Raw genomic sequence first — 16050 nt, 5'->3', positions numbered from 1 at the left:
GGAAGTTTTTCCACAAATAAAATTAGCTCAATATGCTTGGGAAGGATTAAAAATTTCACAAATGCTATGTTTCCTTTTTCCTTTCTTTTGGCCTCTTATCTCAGGAATGTAAAAAGTCTTATTGATTCCATGAGTCAGGTTTTAGCCAGGTGAGGTTAATATTAATAGGAAACAGGCTTCAGTTAGCTAAATGTTGCAGGAGGAATAGCAGGATAAACCTGAATAAAAGAAAATTTAAAATTCTCATAAAAATAGTTTTTAAATTAATTTTAAACCCATTTCTTCTTCTGATCTCAGGGGAGATGGGAGAGGGACCTATGATTTCATCAGTATGGGAAATTTTTAGGTGAGGAAGTTCCCTCTACTAATGCAGGTTAGCACCTCCTCTTCAATATATAGCCTTAGAAAATTCCCTAGAGCCCTTAGAAGTTGAATGACTCGTCCGAGGTCATAGAACCTGTACTTGCCAGAAGCAAGATTTGAACCCTGGTCTTCCAGGATTTATCTATGTACTATGCCATGCAACCTCTCAGAAGGGGAAAAAAAATGTTTAAAAAATGTTATTTAGGCCCTACATCAACTTGAAAATCATTATCAGAAAGTAAATTTCATTATTCTTATTTTTTTACAGACCATGCTACGAGAGAACCAGTAGAAGATACTGATCCTAGCACTTTATCTTTTAAAATGGTATGTTGTCATTTTTGTTTAAATGGAAATATGTCATTTGATTTTGACTGGCTCATTATTCAGTACTTAAACAAATGTTTCAGGAACATTAAAGTGATATTTTTCTAAGATAAACACATTATCAAATAGGATATACTTTGTGATATAGTAGACCTTTTCCCCCTCAAGAGTTAAAGCAGAACTGTGCCCACATGCAGGAAATAATTAACTATAGTATATGTAGTCATATGTATACAAATTTGTATTTTCATTTTTCAAGTGCTTTATTAACTTCTGATTTACATCATTCATTTCTGCCAGATTTTGAGTTACAAATTTTCTCCCCGTTTTTCCCCTACCCACCACCCCAAAATAGCAGTCCCACAGGATATCCCCACCTCCAATCTGCTCTCTCCCATATTTTCTCCCATAACTCTTTCGACTTTTCCAGGAGGGCATGGTGGATCTCTATGCCCCAGTGCCTGTATATCTTATTTCCCAATTACTTGTAAAATAATATTATACATATATGTATATATATATATTTAAACATTTGATATTAAAACTTTGAATTCCAGATTCATTCCCTTCTTCCCTTGTCACCCACCCTTACTGGGAAGATAAGCAGTTCAGTATAGGTTGTACATGTGTAGCTAATGCAAAACAATAACATAGTAGATATATTGTAAAAGACTGACTATATTTCCCTCCCTCTTATCCCACCTCCCACTTATTCTATTCTCTACTTTGATCCCATCCCTTTTCAAAAGTGGGTGCTTCCAACTTCCCTCTCCCCCAGCCTGCCCTCTCTTCCATCATCCCCCTTCTCATCCCCTTCCCCCCTATTCTCATATAGGGTGAGATACCCTATTTAGTATGTATTTCATCCCCTTCCCAAGCTGAATTCAACGAGAATAAGGTTGACCCATTCCCTTTTGCCTTCCTATTCTTCCCCTCCATTGTAACCATTTCCCCTTGCCTCTTCTATATGAGATAGTTTATCCCATTCTGTCTCTCCCCATCTCCTCTCATTATATTCCTCTCTCACCTCTTAATTTCACCTTTTAAGTATCATCCCTTCCCATTAAATTGGTCCTGTGCCCTCTATCTATGTATACCTGTAAACATATATACACACATTCACATATGTATTCATATGCCCATATACCCTCATATACAGGCATATATATATTCCCTTCAACTATTTTCATACTGACAAAAGTTTCATCAGTTACAATTATTGTTTTTCCATGTAGGAATGTTAATAGTTCAACTTTGATAAATTCCTTATGATTTCTTTTCCCTGTTTACCTTCTCTTGCTTCTTGTATCTGAATGTCAAATTTTCTGTTCAACTCTGGTTTTTTCAGCAAGAATGCTTGAAAGTCCTCTATTCCACTGAATGACCATATTTTCCCCTGAAACATGATACTCAGTTTTGCTGGGTAGATGATTCTTGGTTTTAATCCCAGCTCCTTTGACCTCTGGAATATCATATTCCAAGCCCTTCGATCCCTCAGTGTAGAAGCTACCAGATCCTGGGTCATCCTGATTGTGTTTCCACAATATTCAAATTGTTTCTTCCTGGCTGCTTGTAATATTCTCTCCTTAATCTGGGAATTCCGGAACCTGGCTATAATATTCCTGGGAGTTTTCTTTTTGGAATCTTTTTCAGGAGGTGATTGGTGGATTCTTTCAAGCTCTATTTTGCCCTCTGGTTCTAAAACATCAGGGCAGTTTTCTTTGAGAACTTCCTGGAGGATAATTTCTAGGTTCTTACTTTGATCATGGCTTTCAGGTAGTCCAATAATTTTAAAATTATCTCTCCTGGATCTATTTTCCAGGTCAGTGGTTTTTCCCTTGAGATATTTCACATTGCCTTCTATTCTTTCATTTCTTTGGATCTGTTTAACAGCATCTTGATTTCTCATAAAGTCATTAGCTTCCATTTGCTCCAATATAATTCTGAAGCAATGATTCTCCTCAGTGAGCTTTTGAGATTCTTTTTCCATCTGGCAAATTCAGCTTTTTAAGGCATTCTTCTCATTGGCTTTTCCTCTTCTTCCATTTGAGTTAAGTCTATTTTTTTAAGGTATGATTTTCCTCAGTCAGGCTGTTGACTCTCATTTTGTAATTTTCTTGCATCATTCTCATTTCTCTTCCCAATTTTTCCTCCACTTCTCTTATCTGCTTCTTAAGGTCCTCTATGGCCTGTAACCAGCTAGTATTTTCCTTTGAAGCTTTTGGTGCAGGAGTTCTGACTTCACTATCTTCCTCCTGATCCATGCTTTGCACCTTTTTGACCCCAAAATAGGAGTCTAATGTTGGAATCTTCTGTCTGCTTTGTTTCCTTTGCCTGGTCCTGTCACCTCTCAGTTACTTGACCCCTGGGCTTTTTGCCACAGTAGGACTCTGCCACCAGACAGGGGAGCTTTCGTCCCAAACACTGGGGTTTTCTCTGCTGCTGGAGGTATTAGATGGGTGCCCTCTCTGAGGTCTCCACATGCTCTGGCAAGCTGGACACACACCCAAGGACCTCCACCCTAGACTGCAATCCAGATCCAAGCAGGTTAAAGCAAGAGTGAATACCCTTCAGACTGGTTGCTTGTTCCCCCTGCACTCTGCAGGCCAGGAGCTGAAGCTGCCACTTGGCGCTGGCTGGCTTTGCCGGGCGTCTCAGCAGCTTTTCGCCCTGGGGCCAAAAGCCAACGCACTCCCACTTAGTGGGTCCCAAAATCCAGACTGCACTGACCTCTCACCTTGTCCTTCGCATCTCTGTGTTGATAATTCTGGAAAGGGCCACAGCTGCTGCTGATCTGGAGTTCCTTGGCCAGCGCTGGTCAGACCCACCCTGGGGCTAAAACCTCTGGCTCATGCAGGCCTGGGCTCTGCTCCCAGAGTTCTGTGCTGGCTGATTCCTGCTGGCCCGCTGGGCTGTCCTCAGTGGGAGGTTAGCTTCTCTGTGTCATTTTGTGGGTTCTGCAGCTCCAAAGTTTGTTCAGAGTCCCCTTTTTACATTGATTGGGGAAGGTGGACTACAAATTTATAAACAGAGATGTATCTATAAATGCTGTTACCTGAGACAAATTCACTTTGGGGGGAGGGAAGGATAGTTATAATGAGCCCCGAGACAAAGGGCTCTTAATCTTTTTTGTGTCACGGGCTCCTTTAGAAGTCTTGCAAAACCTATGGTCTCTCCTTAGAATAATGTTTTTAAATACATAAGATTGAAAAAATAATTATGGAATTATAAAGAAAACCTAAGACATTGAAGTAGTGATGTTTTTAAAAAATTTAAACAGCTTTACAAACCTCAGGTTAAGAATTCCTATCCTAGAGAATATGGTTTATGTTCTCAAGGGTTTTGGAAGAGAAGGAAAGTGTGATTGAGGGGAGTTCAACTATAGAAACCATAGATATGTCTGTGAGACAAGTAGGGACAGCCTCTTTCTTTCCCTCTTTCAAACTTCACTGGCCCAAGACCTCTTTCCCTCAATCTCTCCTGGTGCCTGCCTTCCTCTAGTCTACACAGAAACAGGAAATAATGGGGGAACACTAGGCATGGTGACAAAAGTCTATAGTCCACTTCAAATCAGGGACGAAATCCACCCCTCCTGATTGGTGCCTGTCAAAGTCTCCAGTCACTCTACCCCAGTTAAGACTTTTTATTAAATTTTGCTTGTGATTTCTGTAAAACACGCTCTGGAAATACATTCAATGGGTTGGTCAGCCAAACCCTACCTTATTAATACTGAACTGTTTTTTCCCCCAGAAACTTTATAAGAAAATAACTTTTGTTGATGAATCCATGTTTAAATATTTGGATGATAATACAGGTAACTATCCCTACTTGGGTTTTGAAAATGAAATGAGGACATCAGATTCTCAGCACCTTCTCCATCAAAAGCATTCACTCTCCTAGTTCCCCTGACTCTCAGGGTCAGGAAATGGGATTAAGATTACTTACATGTATTTAATTTCATTAGAATATAAACTCTTTGAGAATGGGAATAGCTTCAGTTTTGCCTTTGTATCCTCCAGCTCTTAGTACAGTACACGTAATAAGCACTTAATAACTGCTTTTTGATTGAGTATAACAAAGATTTTGCTGGTTTTTAAATATAATCTTATTTGTGCCTAACAATATTCTGAGGCAAGTAGTCTTAGTATAATTATCTCCATTTTACAAATGAGGAAGGAAATTAATGCTTGGAAAAGTTAAGCAACTTGCCCAAGGTCACACAGCTAATATGTGGCGGATGGGAAACCTAAATTGCACGTTTTCTAACTCCAAATCTGATATTCTTTTGACTTTACTACACTGTCTCTAATATGTGGGCATGAAAAGAAGTATAACAGAACAAATGCCTTTGAAAAAGTTAATTTATTTCCAACTATGAGTATAATATGCAGCAAAATTAGCATTAGTTAAACATGGGTTATTCTGTTTAAGTAACTGTGGTAAATTCAAGTTTACCATATGCCACACATGATTGCCAGTTTTTAAAAAATGATTATACTATAAAATATCCTTAGCACTGAATGAAACCAAATACAATTTAATCTTTCCTTGATGATTCAGAATGCATTTTAATGATCTTGCCATTTCTAGGGCTTGTCAATTATCATTATTTAGTATTATAGACATGGAAAGGTAGGAGATGAGATTGAATATATACTGATCATATAATGTACCCAAGTTTTATTTTTATTTGGTGGTTAGGAGGTGTTTAAAGGTAAACCCCAATAGCATTTTGCTTGTTAGTGATTTGTCTCTTATAAAAAGTAGACTAGAAAATAAATGCTTATTTTTAAAAAATAGGCTGCAGAATGTCAGTGGTATCGCCATCCTTATCGTCAGGCTAGAAAACTTGGATTCCAGCCTCAGACACTTAACACTTACTAGCCTTGTGACCTTGGGCAAGTCAATTAACCCCAATTGCCCTGCCTTTCCCCTCCAAAAAGAAAAAAAAGAAAACTTGGATTCATCTCTGCTGAATTATTATTATTATCCTACTTAGTGATGTCAAACTTAAATAGAAAGAGGGACCACTAAGCCACATATAAGGACTCTTGTGGGCTGCACGTTGACTTAGAAAACCACATATTAACATTACCTATGTTTTATTGCATTTTTATTTATTTCCTTAAATATTTTCCAATTACATTTTAATCTGGTCTGAACTGCACTTACAAGTGTGGTGGGACTCATGCTGCCCACAATCTGTTTGTTTGAAACCTCCAGTCCTACTTTCATCTAATTTTTCAGAGTCCTGTTCTCTTAAAAATGTTTCCCAGATCCTCTTTTCCCTCTTCATTCTCAGTGCTATCACCTCTTGCTCTAATCCCACCATGATAGTCTACTTGTTGGTCTTCCTCACATCAGTCTGTCATACAATATACCCTGCACACTTTTTTTTTTTACTTTTTGGAGAGCAATTGGGGTTAAGTGACTTGCCCAAAGTCGCACGGCTAGTAAGTGTGTCAGGTGTCTAAGGCCAGATTTGAACTCAGGTCCTCCTGACTCCAGGGCCGGTGCTCTATTCACTTCGCCACCTAGCTGCCCCTACCCTGCACACTTTTGCCAGACTAATCTGATTTTATTCTATGATTCCTCCGTATGGAAATCTTCAGTGGCACATAAAGTGAAATTCCTATGGACGACCTGACTTTTAAAAGTTATCCATAATTTTTCCTCTTACATACCTATCTAACTTTATTTCCCATTATACTTCACACACACACACACACACACACACACACACACAAAATAGCCTACTTATTCCCTAGTTAGGTCAGACCAGTTTTATCCCTGTCTTTAATATACTCAATGCTCATTCCTCTCTGTCTCCTTACATGTATTTTATGGTAGCCACTCCTCCCTTTTCTCTACCTGTCAAAATTCTAGGCTCTATTCAAATCTCACTTTCTCCATAAAAACTTTCCATTCTATCTCAATCACCCTGTTCCAATTAACCTTCCTTTTCTTTAGATTAAAATTATGCACACATAGTTAATTAATGAGTTAACTCTATTAGATCTCATTTATCTTCTGTATTTGCCATAATGCTTAAATGCTACCCACATAGTAAGTGATAAATAAATGCTTATTCATTTGTTGATTGAGACTACCACACCAAGTCTGGTTATTTAGAGCTTCTAGTAATTTATTTTCTAAATAAACATGTGCTTCTTATACTTTTTTAAAGGTCAAGAAAAAAATCCATTTATATCAAATAGTTTGCTAAAAAAAAAAAAACCCCAAAAGATTAAAATCTGTACAGATATAACTTTCTTTTTAAAATAATTTATTTATTTACTTTTAGTTTACAACATTTAGTTCCACAATTCCTTGAGTTCCAAATTTTCTCTCCTACCCTTTCCTCCTTTCTCCCCCTCTGTGGTGTCATGCAATCAAATATAGGTTCTACAAATACCTTCACATTATATATTAGTCAAGGAACAGCTAGGTGGCACAGTGAATAGAGTACTTGAGTTCAAATTCGGCCTTGGACACAACTCAAAAACTAGCCATGTGACCTTGGGCAAGTCACTTGACCCCAATTTCCCTACCTTCCTGCCTCCAAAAAAGGCAAAAAAAAAAACAAACCCCAAAACATGAGTCAAGTTGTAAAGAAGGATTATAACCAATGGAGAGGACAATGAGAAAGAAGGAACAAAACAAAACACAAAAGAGAGAGAGCAAGTAGTCTGCTTCAGTCTGCATTCAGACTCTGCAGTTCTTTCTCTGGGTGTGGATCTTCCTTTCCATCATGAGTCTTTGGGAGTTGTCTTGTCACCTTACATTGCTGAGGCAGCCCAGTCTATCAAAGTTGGTCATCAGACATACACTGTGTCTGTAATTGTGTACAAAGTTCTCCTGGTTCTGCTCTCCTCACTCAGCATCAGTTTATATAATTCTCTCCAGGTTATTATGAAGTCTGTCTGCTCCTCATTTCTTATAGCACAATAGTATTCCATTACATTCATACACCACAACTTGTTCAGCCATTCCCCGACTGATGGGCATCCCTTTGATTTCCAATTCTTTGCCACCACAAAAAGAGCTGCTATAAATATTTTTGTACATATGGGTCCTCCTCCCACTTGTATGATCTCTTTGGGATACACAGATATAACTTTCTAATCTTTAAAAAATGCTATTATAACAAATATGGATAGAGAACTGATCTTGGACCCAGGAAGGCCTCTGAAACATACTAGCTCTGTAATCCTGTGCAAAACAGTTAACCTCTCAGTTCTCTGAAAAACTCTCTAAGACTATAAGAGGTAGCTAGGTGTCACAAAAGGGAGGTAGGTGGCACAGTGGATAGAGCACCAGGCCTGGAGTCAGGAAGACTCATCTTCCTAAATTCAAATCTGGCCTCAGACATATACCAATTGTGTGACCTTGGGCAAGTCACTTAACCCTGTTTGCCTCAGTCTCCTCATCTGTCAAATGAACTGGAGAAGGAAATGGCAAATCATTCCAGTATCTTTGATAAGAAACCCCCAAATTGGGTCACAGAGAGTCAGGCACAACTCAGATGATGCAACCACCAAAATAGGTGTCATTGTGGGGCACCTGGATAGCACAGTGGATGGAGTTCCAGACCTGGAGTCAGGAAGACCTAAGTTCAAATCTGGCTATTAGTCAAGGGACAGCTAGGTGGCACAGTGAATAGAGTGAGTATCTGGTGTACTCTACAATAGTCAAACCTGGACCAATCATTTAACCCTATTTGCTTCAGTTCACTCATCTGTAAAATGAGCTGGAGAAGAAAATGGCAAACCATTCTAGTGTCTTTTCCAAGAAAACCCCAATGGATCAGATATGCCTGAACAGCAAGAAAGGTATCATAGTGGGTAGCATGCTAGATTTGGAATCAGGAAGTTGTAGTTCAGATCTTACCTTAAATAGTTAACTATGTGACCCTGGGCACATCACTTAAGCTCCCTCTCAACTTCTGTCTCCTCATCTATGAAATGGGCATGATAATAGCACCTACCTCACAGGATTGTTGTGAGGGTCAAATGATTTAGTAGATGTAAAAGCACTTTGCAAACCTTAAAGCACTATATAATTGCTAACTATAATACTAATTATTATTCCAATCTAAATTAGTAGAGAGTTTACTAATCCAGAGTTCCATATAACAATGAAATCAAGGTCAGGTCCCTATTCTTATTATAACAAAAGAATCTTAAGCCCCAATTGATGGCAGTGTTTGAAACAAAAATCCAAGTACAGCAAGAGAATATGTGATGTAACTTGGAATTTGTTGTAATCAGATTTCTAAATTGGAAGGCCTTATTACAATTCTGGTACGTGCTAACTCTTCATGTGTCCTTATGATTAAGGCTTGCCTGCCTACCTGTGGAACATGTCACGTCAATATTCCTCCTGTCGTCCTAACTCCTCATTCCCCATTATCCAGTCATTCCACCATAAGAGTAAATGGCATACCACAAACAACTTTTCCTGAATTCTCATTCTTGTCAAAGATTGTTAACAACCAGTATGTTTATCTACCCCATGTCCCAACACTGATCTACTGCAAACACTCTTACATTCTCAGGTATTTCAACCAACATTCCTTATACCGCCTTCCTTTCAATGAAATGGGCTGTTCTCTGAGGACATTAGATACTCAGCACATTCTCCATCAAAAGCCATTCACTCTCCTAGTTCCCCTGACTCTCAGGGTCAGGAAGTGGGATAAGCATCATCTTATGTTCCTTTCTGGCTTCCATACCATTCCTTTACCACTGTCTCTTCATGACTTTTTATGTTTTGAGGTCCACAAAATCTTTGCATACCACAATTCCACTCCACTTCATTCCCATGGCTTTGCCCTATAGTAGACCTCACCATCTAATGGAATCTGCAGCTTTGAGATTCTGTTTCCAAACAAAGCCTCTCCTGATCTTTCCTCTCTCCCAGTCTTACTCATTCTCTATCTACTCTTTGATTTTATTGCAACTTTACACCCCACTGCCCACCCCCAGTCTCTTCATCTGGCCAACCCATTCTGCCTTCCCTTACCTCCATACCCAACCTGAATACCATTTTTGACCACTTTGATAATACACCAGATACTTCTTTAGAATCTTTTGGGTTTTTTTAATCTTCCCTCATCCATTAACCTGCAAATCATCATCCCTGAGTAATCTCTACACTTCATTCCTACTCTAGGTCTAACAAGCATTGGTAGAGAAAATCATGAGACTGGACTAATTTTAACCATTATAAAATAATAGTAATGATGAGAGCTGACATTTATATAGAGTTTTAAGATTTATAAGCCATTTTTTCAATCATTATCTCAACCTTGTGGGATAGGTGCTGCATGTATTATTATCTTCATTTTACAGAAATGGAAACTGAGGTTCAGAGAAATTAAGTTCAACTCAGAAAGCATGCTTTATGTGCCAGGCACAGTGCTGGGTATTTGGGATAAGGAGACAAAAATGAAACATTACTGTCCCTGAAGGACAATCTGTGGGGACTGGAGTGGGGGGATAAGGAGAGGGTAAAACACATTCATAGAAAATAAAAGGTAAAACAAATAAAAAGTAAATTTTAAGGGGAAGTCCTTAGCAGTTGTTGAAGAGGTGAGATCAATATAGGTTTTCTACAGGATGTATCTCTTGAGCTGAGCTTTGAAGAAAAGTAGGGAGTCTATAAGGTTGAGGTGAGTAAGGGGTGCATTGCAGCATGGGGAGAGACTGCAAAGGCAGAAAGTGTTCTGCTGTATAGAGAGGCATCATAGTACAATGGAAAGAACACAAGCCTTGGAATCAGAAGATCTGGGTTCAAATTCTGCCTGTCGCTGCACAGAAATGTGTCATATTCTCCTCCTTCTCCCCCACCCTTTTGAACCTCAGTTTCCCTGTCTGTCTCAGAGCTCAGTCCCTTTACCTGTGAATTGATTGGGCTTGGACTATATGGCCCTTCCAGCTCTAGATGTGTGCTCCTATCAGGCCAATTTGGTTGAAACACACCATTCATGAAAAAAAAAAATGGTTGTGCACTGTCCCTGGAAAGATGGATTGGCTATAGATTCTGAAAGAGTTTTAGAAGCCCAACAGAGGGATTTGCATTTTAATCTAGAGGTAACAGGAAGTCATTGGAGTTCCTTGAGCATGGGAGTGACATGGTCAGATCTATGGTTTTAGAAGATCAATTTGGCAGCTTTATGGAGGATGGATTGGAAGTGGGAGAGACTGGAGGCCAGGCAGCTATGTGAGGAAAAAGAGGAGAAAAGCAAGGTTTATTCTAGATAGAATCAATAAAACTTGTCAAGTGATTGAACTAAGGGGTGAAAGAGGGGAAGAGTCAAGAATGGCTGTAAAAACAGTGGTGCCCTCTGCAGAAGTAGAGAAGTTAAGAAATGGGAAAAATTATACTTCATTTTAATCAAAAGATCAATAGATTTTTTTCACAGATTTTTGCTTTTAAAAGTCCCATTGCCTTATTTTTCCCTAATCTACTACATTTTCACCAACTGACTCATGTTACTTTCTAGTTCAGCTAGAATTAGAAGAGAAGTGTGGAGGTGGGAGTGGGAGGTGAGGTCACTACCTCCCTTCTTCTGTCAAGGCTTAGCTATGAGGAAAACATTTATTATCATGCCTTTGTTTCAGCAAGTATTAAGGGAAGGTGTGTAAGCTGGACACACAAGGAGCTCAGAGAAGGAAAGGCAGCTTTGCCTAGGCTGAAGTATAGTGTGAGGAAGAATGTTTTCCATTCTAGTCATGAAGTACAGAACAGGAAATTAAAGCAATGGTGGGGATTTTGGCGACAGGGAATCCAAGCAGATATCAGCCCTTCCCGAGTGTGTCACAATTATTTATCCTGAGATGTCTTAAATCCCCAGGATGTTAGACATGCCTATATTCCAAATACCCATCAGTGGGCGTGTGATCTCATCACTGTGGGTATTTAATCTGTTGGTGTGAATTACAGCCTATTCATGCTTTCTTGTTATGTGTAGTTTTGTCAGTGTTCTTCTGTAACACCCACATGGAGGATCCATCCAACATGCCTTCCTCTAGTTGAGTCTTTTGCTTGATGATGTTGTGAAGATGATCCTGGGTTCTAGAAGGCTACCCAAGAGAGCCTAAACTTTGGCAGTTTCTCTCATGCTAGAAAGATTTTGTTTATAGTACCTGAAGACTGACCTAGCTAAGAACAGAGACAGATAAATCACCAGGAGGTTAACCACTAGGGGATGAATTTTTGGACCATGGTAAGCCAGTGAGTGAAAGAAAAGTAAATTTCAAATATAAAAAGAAAAATTTGCTCCAGAGGTAAATATAAGAGATTTTAAAATTATTTGCACTTTGAAGTTAGTAGAGGTTATAAGAGCACAGGTCCTAGGATCAGAAGACTTCAGTTCAACTTCTGTCTCTTATATTTACTTAATGTGTAACCCTGAACAAGTCACCTAGCTGGTCTAAGTCTCAGCTTTCTCAATTAGAATTATAATATTCTCCCTATCTACCTTACAAGGTGGTGGTGGGGAAAATACTTCATAACTATTAAAGCACTATAAAAATGTAACTTGTTATGGAAATATGACTTATTTTAATAATTATTTTTATAACTCCTCTCCACTGGTACTGATAATTATGAGCTGATTATAAATCTTCACCTAATTAGATAGAAACTTCTATGAATATATATACATATATAGAGAAGCGATTCAAATGTTTGTTCAATCTAGAATAAATTGCATGCAGAAATCATGACATGAAAGTCATAGCAGCTTAGGTTTATAGCTGGTAGGGACCTTAGAGACCAGTACAAACTTTTCATTTTACTCATGAGAAAGGTATCCCAGAGAGGTTAAATTATTTAATGTCTATTCCTTCTCCTCTCCTCAACCCTCTTTAATCTGGCTTCTGACTTCATCACTTAGCTGAAGCTGCTCTCTTCAAGATCTCTTAATTACCGAGCCTAATTTAGGTCTTCTGTTTTGTTTTGTTTGCTTTGTTTTTTGTCTTCACTCTTCCTGAACCCTCTATAGCATTTGACACTGATTGATGATTCTCTCCTCTTAGGTACTTTCCCCTCTCTGAGTTTTCATGACACTGTTCTCTCTTGGTTTTCTTCCTATCTATCTGACCACTCCTTTGTTGATTTATTATCTAGATCATGCCCCCTGACTATGGGTGTTCCCCACGGCCCTCATCTTTCCTCTTTACACTCTCCCACTTAACATTGTCACCAGCCCCAACTTGTTTAATTATCATCTCTATGCAGATGACAACTAGGTTATATCCAGTCTTAGTATCTCTCCTGAGCTCCAGCCATGCATCACCAACTACCTGATGGACATTTTGTACTGGATGTTCTATAAACATTTTAAACTCAACACATCCAAAGTAGAACTCATTTCCACATACCCCCTACAAAATGTTCCTTCTATTGTAGATACCAAGATCCTTCCAGCCACCTCATTTTGTATCCTTTATTTCATTCCTGTCTTCTCACTCTCACTCACCCCACATATTCAGTCATTTGCCAAATCTTGTTAAATCTGCCTCCACAATTCTCTACCATATGTCCTTTCCTCTCAACTCACACAGTCACCACCACCACGTCACCCTGCCTCAATTCTCTCCCACCTTCAGTCCAAGCTTTCCAGAACTTCCAAAATAATTTTCCTAAAGCACAAGTCTGATTATGGCAGCCCTTAATACAACAAATTCCAGTGGCTCCCTATTAATCTAGAATCATTTATATATCCATGGTTACACAAATAGTAAGTGATAGAGCAAAGATCAGAACTCTTTTACTCCAAATTCAGTCCACTTCAAGCTAGGGTCATAATATTATAGATATGGAGCTAGAAGCAACTTCAGAAACCATCTAGTCCAGTTCCCTCATTTTGCAGATGAAGAAACTGAGATACAAAGAGTCTAAGTAACTTGCCTGAGGTCACACAGATAGTAAGCATCAAAGGCAGGATTTGAATCTAGGTCCTCCAACTCCATATTCTGTGTGCAGTCTTTCCACTTACCACCATATTGCCTTCTGTATCTATTTATATAATAGAGAAATATGTGATTACAATCTAATATAAAACCAAGTGCCTCTCAAATGAGATGTGGATACTTAAAATACAGGAAGTAAGATACGGAGAATAAAACTGTATAGAAGAGAGGAAGTACGGTTTAGTGGTCAGAGCCAAAGCAAGGAACTTAGGAGCATTTGTTTTTACCAACATTGACTCCTTGTCACATTAGACAGATTGCATGGTTGTCTGAACCTTAATTTTTCTTCTTTTTAAAAAATAATAATTTATTTTTCCCCAATTACATGTTAAAACAATTTTAAACTTTTTTTGGTTTTGAGTTCCAAATTCAATGCCTCCCTCCTTCTTTCCCCTCCACTCTCCCTGGCATAGTAAGCAATTTGATAGAGGTTGTATATGTGCAATCATTTCATCATCTATAAAATGGGATTGGTAGCAATAGCCAAACCAATGCTGTTGGTAAATCCTTATGCAAAATTCTTAAAATGTTGTAATTTTAATATTTTTTCCCTTAGCAGAGCATTCTGATTTACCTTAATCTTATCTGATTATCAGATATCTTCATATTGATATAATTTCTCTTTCTCTTTTGTTGTTATTGTTGTTATACAGTCAGAAAAATATCCTGTTCAGGATACAGGTCTCCCTAAAGGTATGTACAATCATAGTTATTTTAATTTTAATGTAGTTATTTAACTAAGTTTGGTTAAATGATAAAGTTTGGCTAAATTTTAATGTAACTATTTTTGACTGGTTAAATGATAAAGCTATTTTGAACCATAGGTCAGCCAAAATATAATCATTTTTTCAGAATTTAATAAAATATGTCATGAACAATTATTGCTCCCATCTGAGAAGCAGCAGCCTAGTGTAGTAGATAGAGTGATGGCCTCAGAGCCAAGAAGAGCTGGATTCAGAGCTAACCTCTGACATGTGACTGCATATATGATTCTAGGCATGTCATTTGATCTTTCTAGTAGCTTAGGGAGCTCTTGAATAGAAGGTGTTGCTCTATTTTGGTAAAGGATTTTTCTCATCAATAGTTTTCTATTATGGGGTGGCTAGGTGGTGCAGTGAATAGAGCACCAGCCCTCAAGTCAGGAGGACCTGAGTTCAAATGCAGCCTCAGACACTTAACAAAAAAAACTAGACATGTGACATTAGGCAAGGCACTTAACACTTACTAGCCATGTGACCTTGGCCAAGTCACTTAACCCCAGTTGCCCTGCATTCCCCCCTCCAAAAGGCAAAAAAAAAATTGGCTATTACAATAAAATTGAAAGTCTGGTCTCAGTTATGTGTATTCAACATATGCACACACATATACATATATGTGCATAAGTATATTATGTGCATGTGTATGTTTCTATATAAATAATTTGACATATGACTTATTACACAAATATCTCTAAAATGGATTTTGTCATCAAAATCTCTAAAACATTTCTTATTTTGTCTCACCAAAACTTAAACAAATTCCTTAACTGAATGCCATTCCATCCATGATCTGCTTATGTCAAACTATAAAGTATTCCACTTGTGTATTTAAAGTTAATGAACCTGAGCACTCAACCTCCAGTGCCAATACACGGCATAGACCACTAAAATCACGTGGCCCATCTTCTATTGCTTACACTGCAGGGCAGCTTGCAAAGTTAGATTTTGTCATTGAAGCGAGCCAGGCTTTTGTGAGATCACAGGCCTGAACATGTATATGGAACATTTGAACCTGACACCATTGCCAAGTCAGAAATTTTGCTTTCAATCTGAGGGTTCCCTTGAGGGGAGGAATGGGGCAGGAAGGGAAAGAGGAGAGGACAGATAAAGTCCCTGCAGTCACATACAGCTGTGGATGATACTTGCAATTTTCGCAGAAATGGCAGAGTTAGGAAACCTCTCTCTCCTCTCTCAGCATTACCCAAGTGGGTAATTTTATTAGGCTCTATCACTACCATGGAAACAGTGGGAATTCCCACCAAACTTGGGTTTCCCCAACAGTTTTCTTATAGCTCAAATGGTCTCAAAGCTACCTCTTTGGAGAACTTGGAGGTACTTTCTGGGTTAAATCTAAGTACAGGAAAAGTAGTTATCAACTATATAAACTAATTGCAAAACAACTCCGAGAAATGTTACCTTCCAATCTGATAAAAATAAAACATAAACTGTATACAGTGTCCTCCAAAGTCTTAGTACACTTTAAGCACTGAGATTTTGGGGGGACACCATGTCTGTACATTTTATTCCCTGATGTTAGAATTTCCACAGTTGGAAATTTATTCTTATTCTCTACCTCCATTTCCCTCCTCACCCCCTACCTTATTAACAACCCTAGGAAAAGT

General features: G+C 38.4%; 1 protein-coding gene across 1 annotated transcript in view; it reads left to right on the top strand.

Annotated features, from left to right (window-relative positions):
• Positions 1-16050, top strand: part of EDARADD (EDAR associated via death domain) — a 95998-nt gene that overhangs the window by 23261 nt on the left and 56687 nt on the right. The window contains 2 exon segments of the mRNA XM_069064498.1: positions 632-690; positions 14324-14363. Of these exon segments, the coding sequence (XP_068920599.1) occupies positions 632-690; positions 14324-14363 (99 nt within the window).

The sequence above is a fragment of the Petaurus breviceps genome, unplaced genomic scaffold (genome assembly GCF_028583685.1).
Source record: "Petaurus breviceps papuanus isolate PSGF00001 unplaced genomic scaffold, PetGlider_PUasm1.0 90633, whole genome shotgun sequence".
NCBI classification, from domain to species: Eukaryota; Metazoa; Chordata; class Mammalia; order Diprotodontia; family Petauridae; genus Petaurus; species Petaurus breviceps.
The sequence above is the reverse complement of the archived record's forward strand: the minus strand, read 5'-3'. Positions and strand labels throughout refer to the sequence as shown.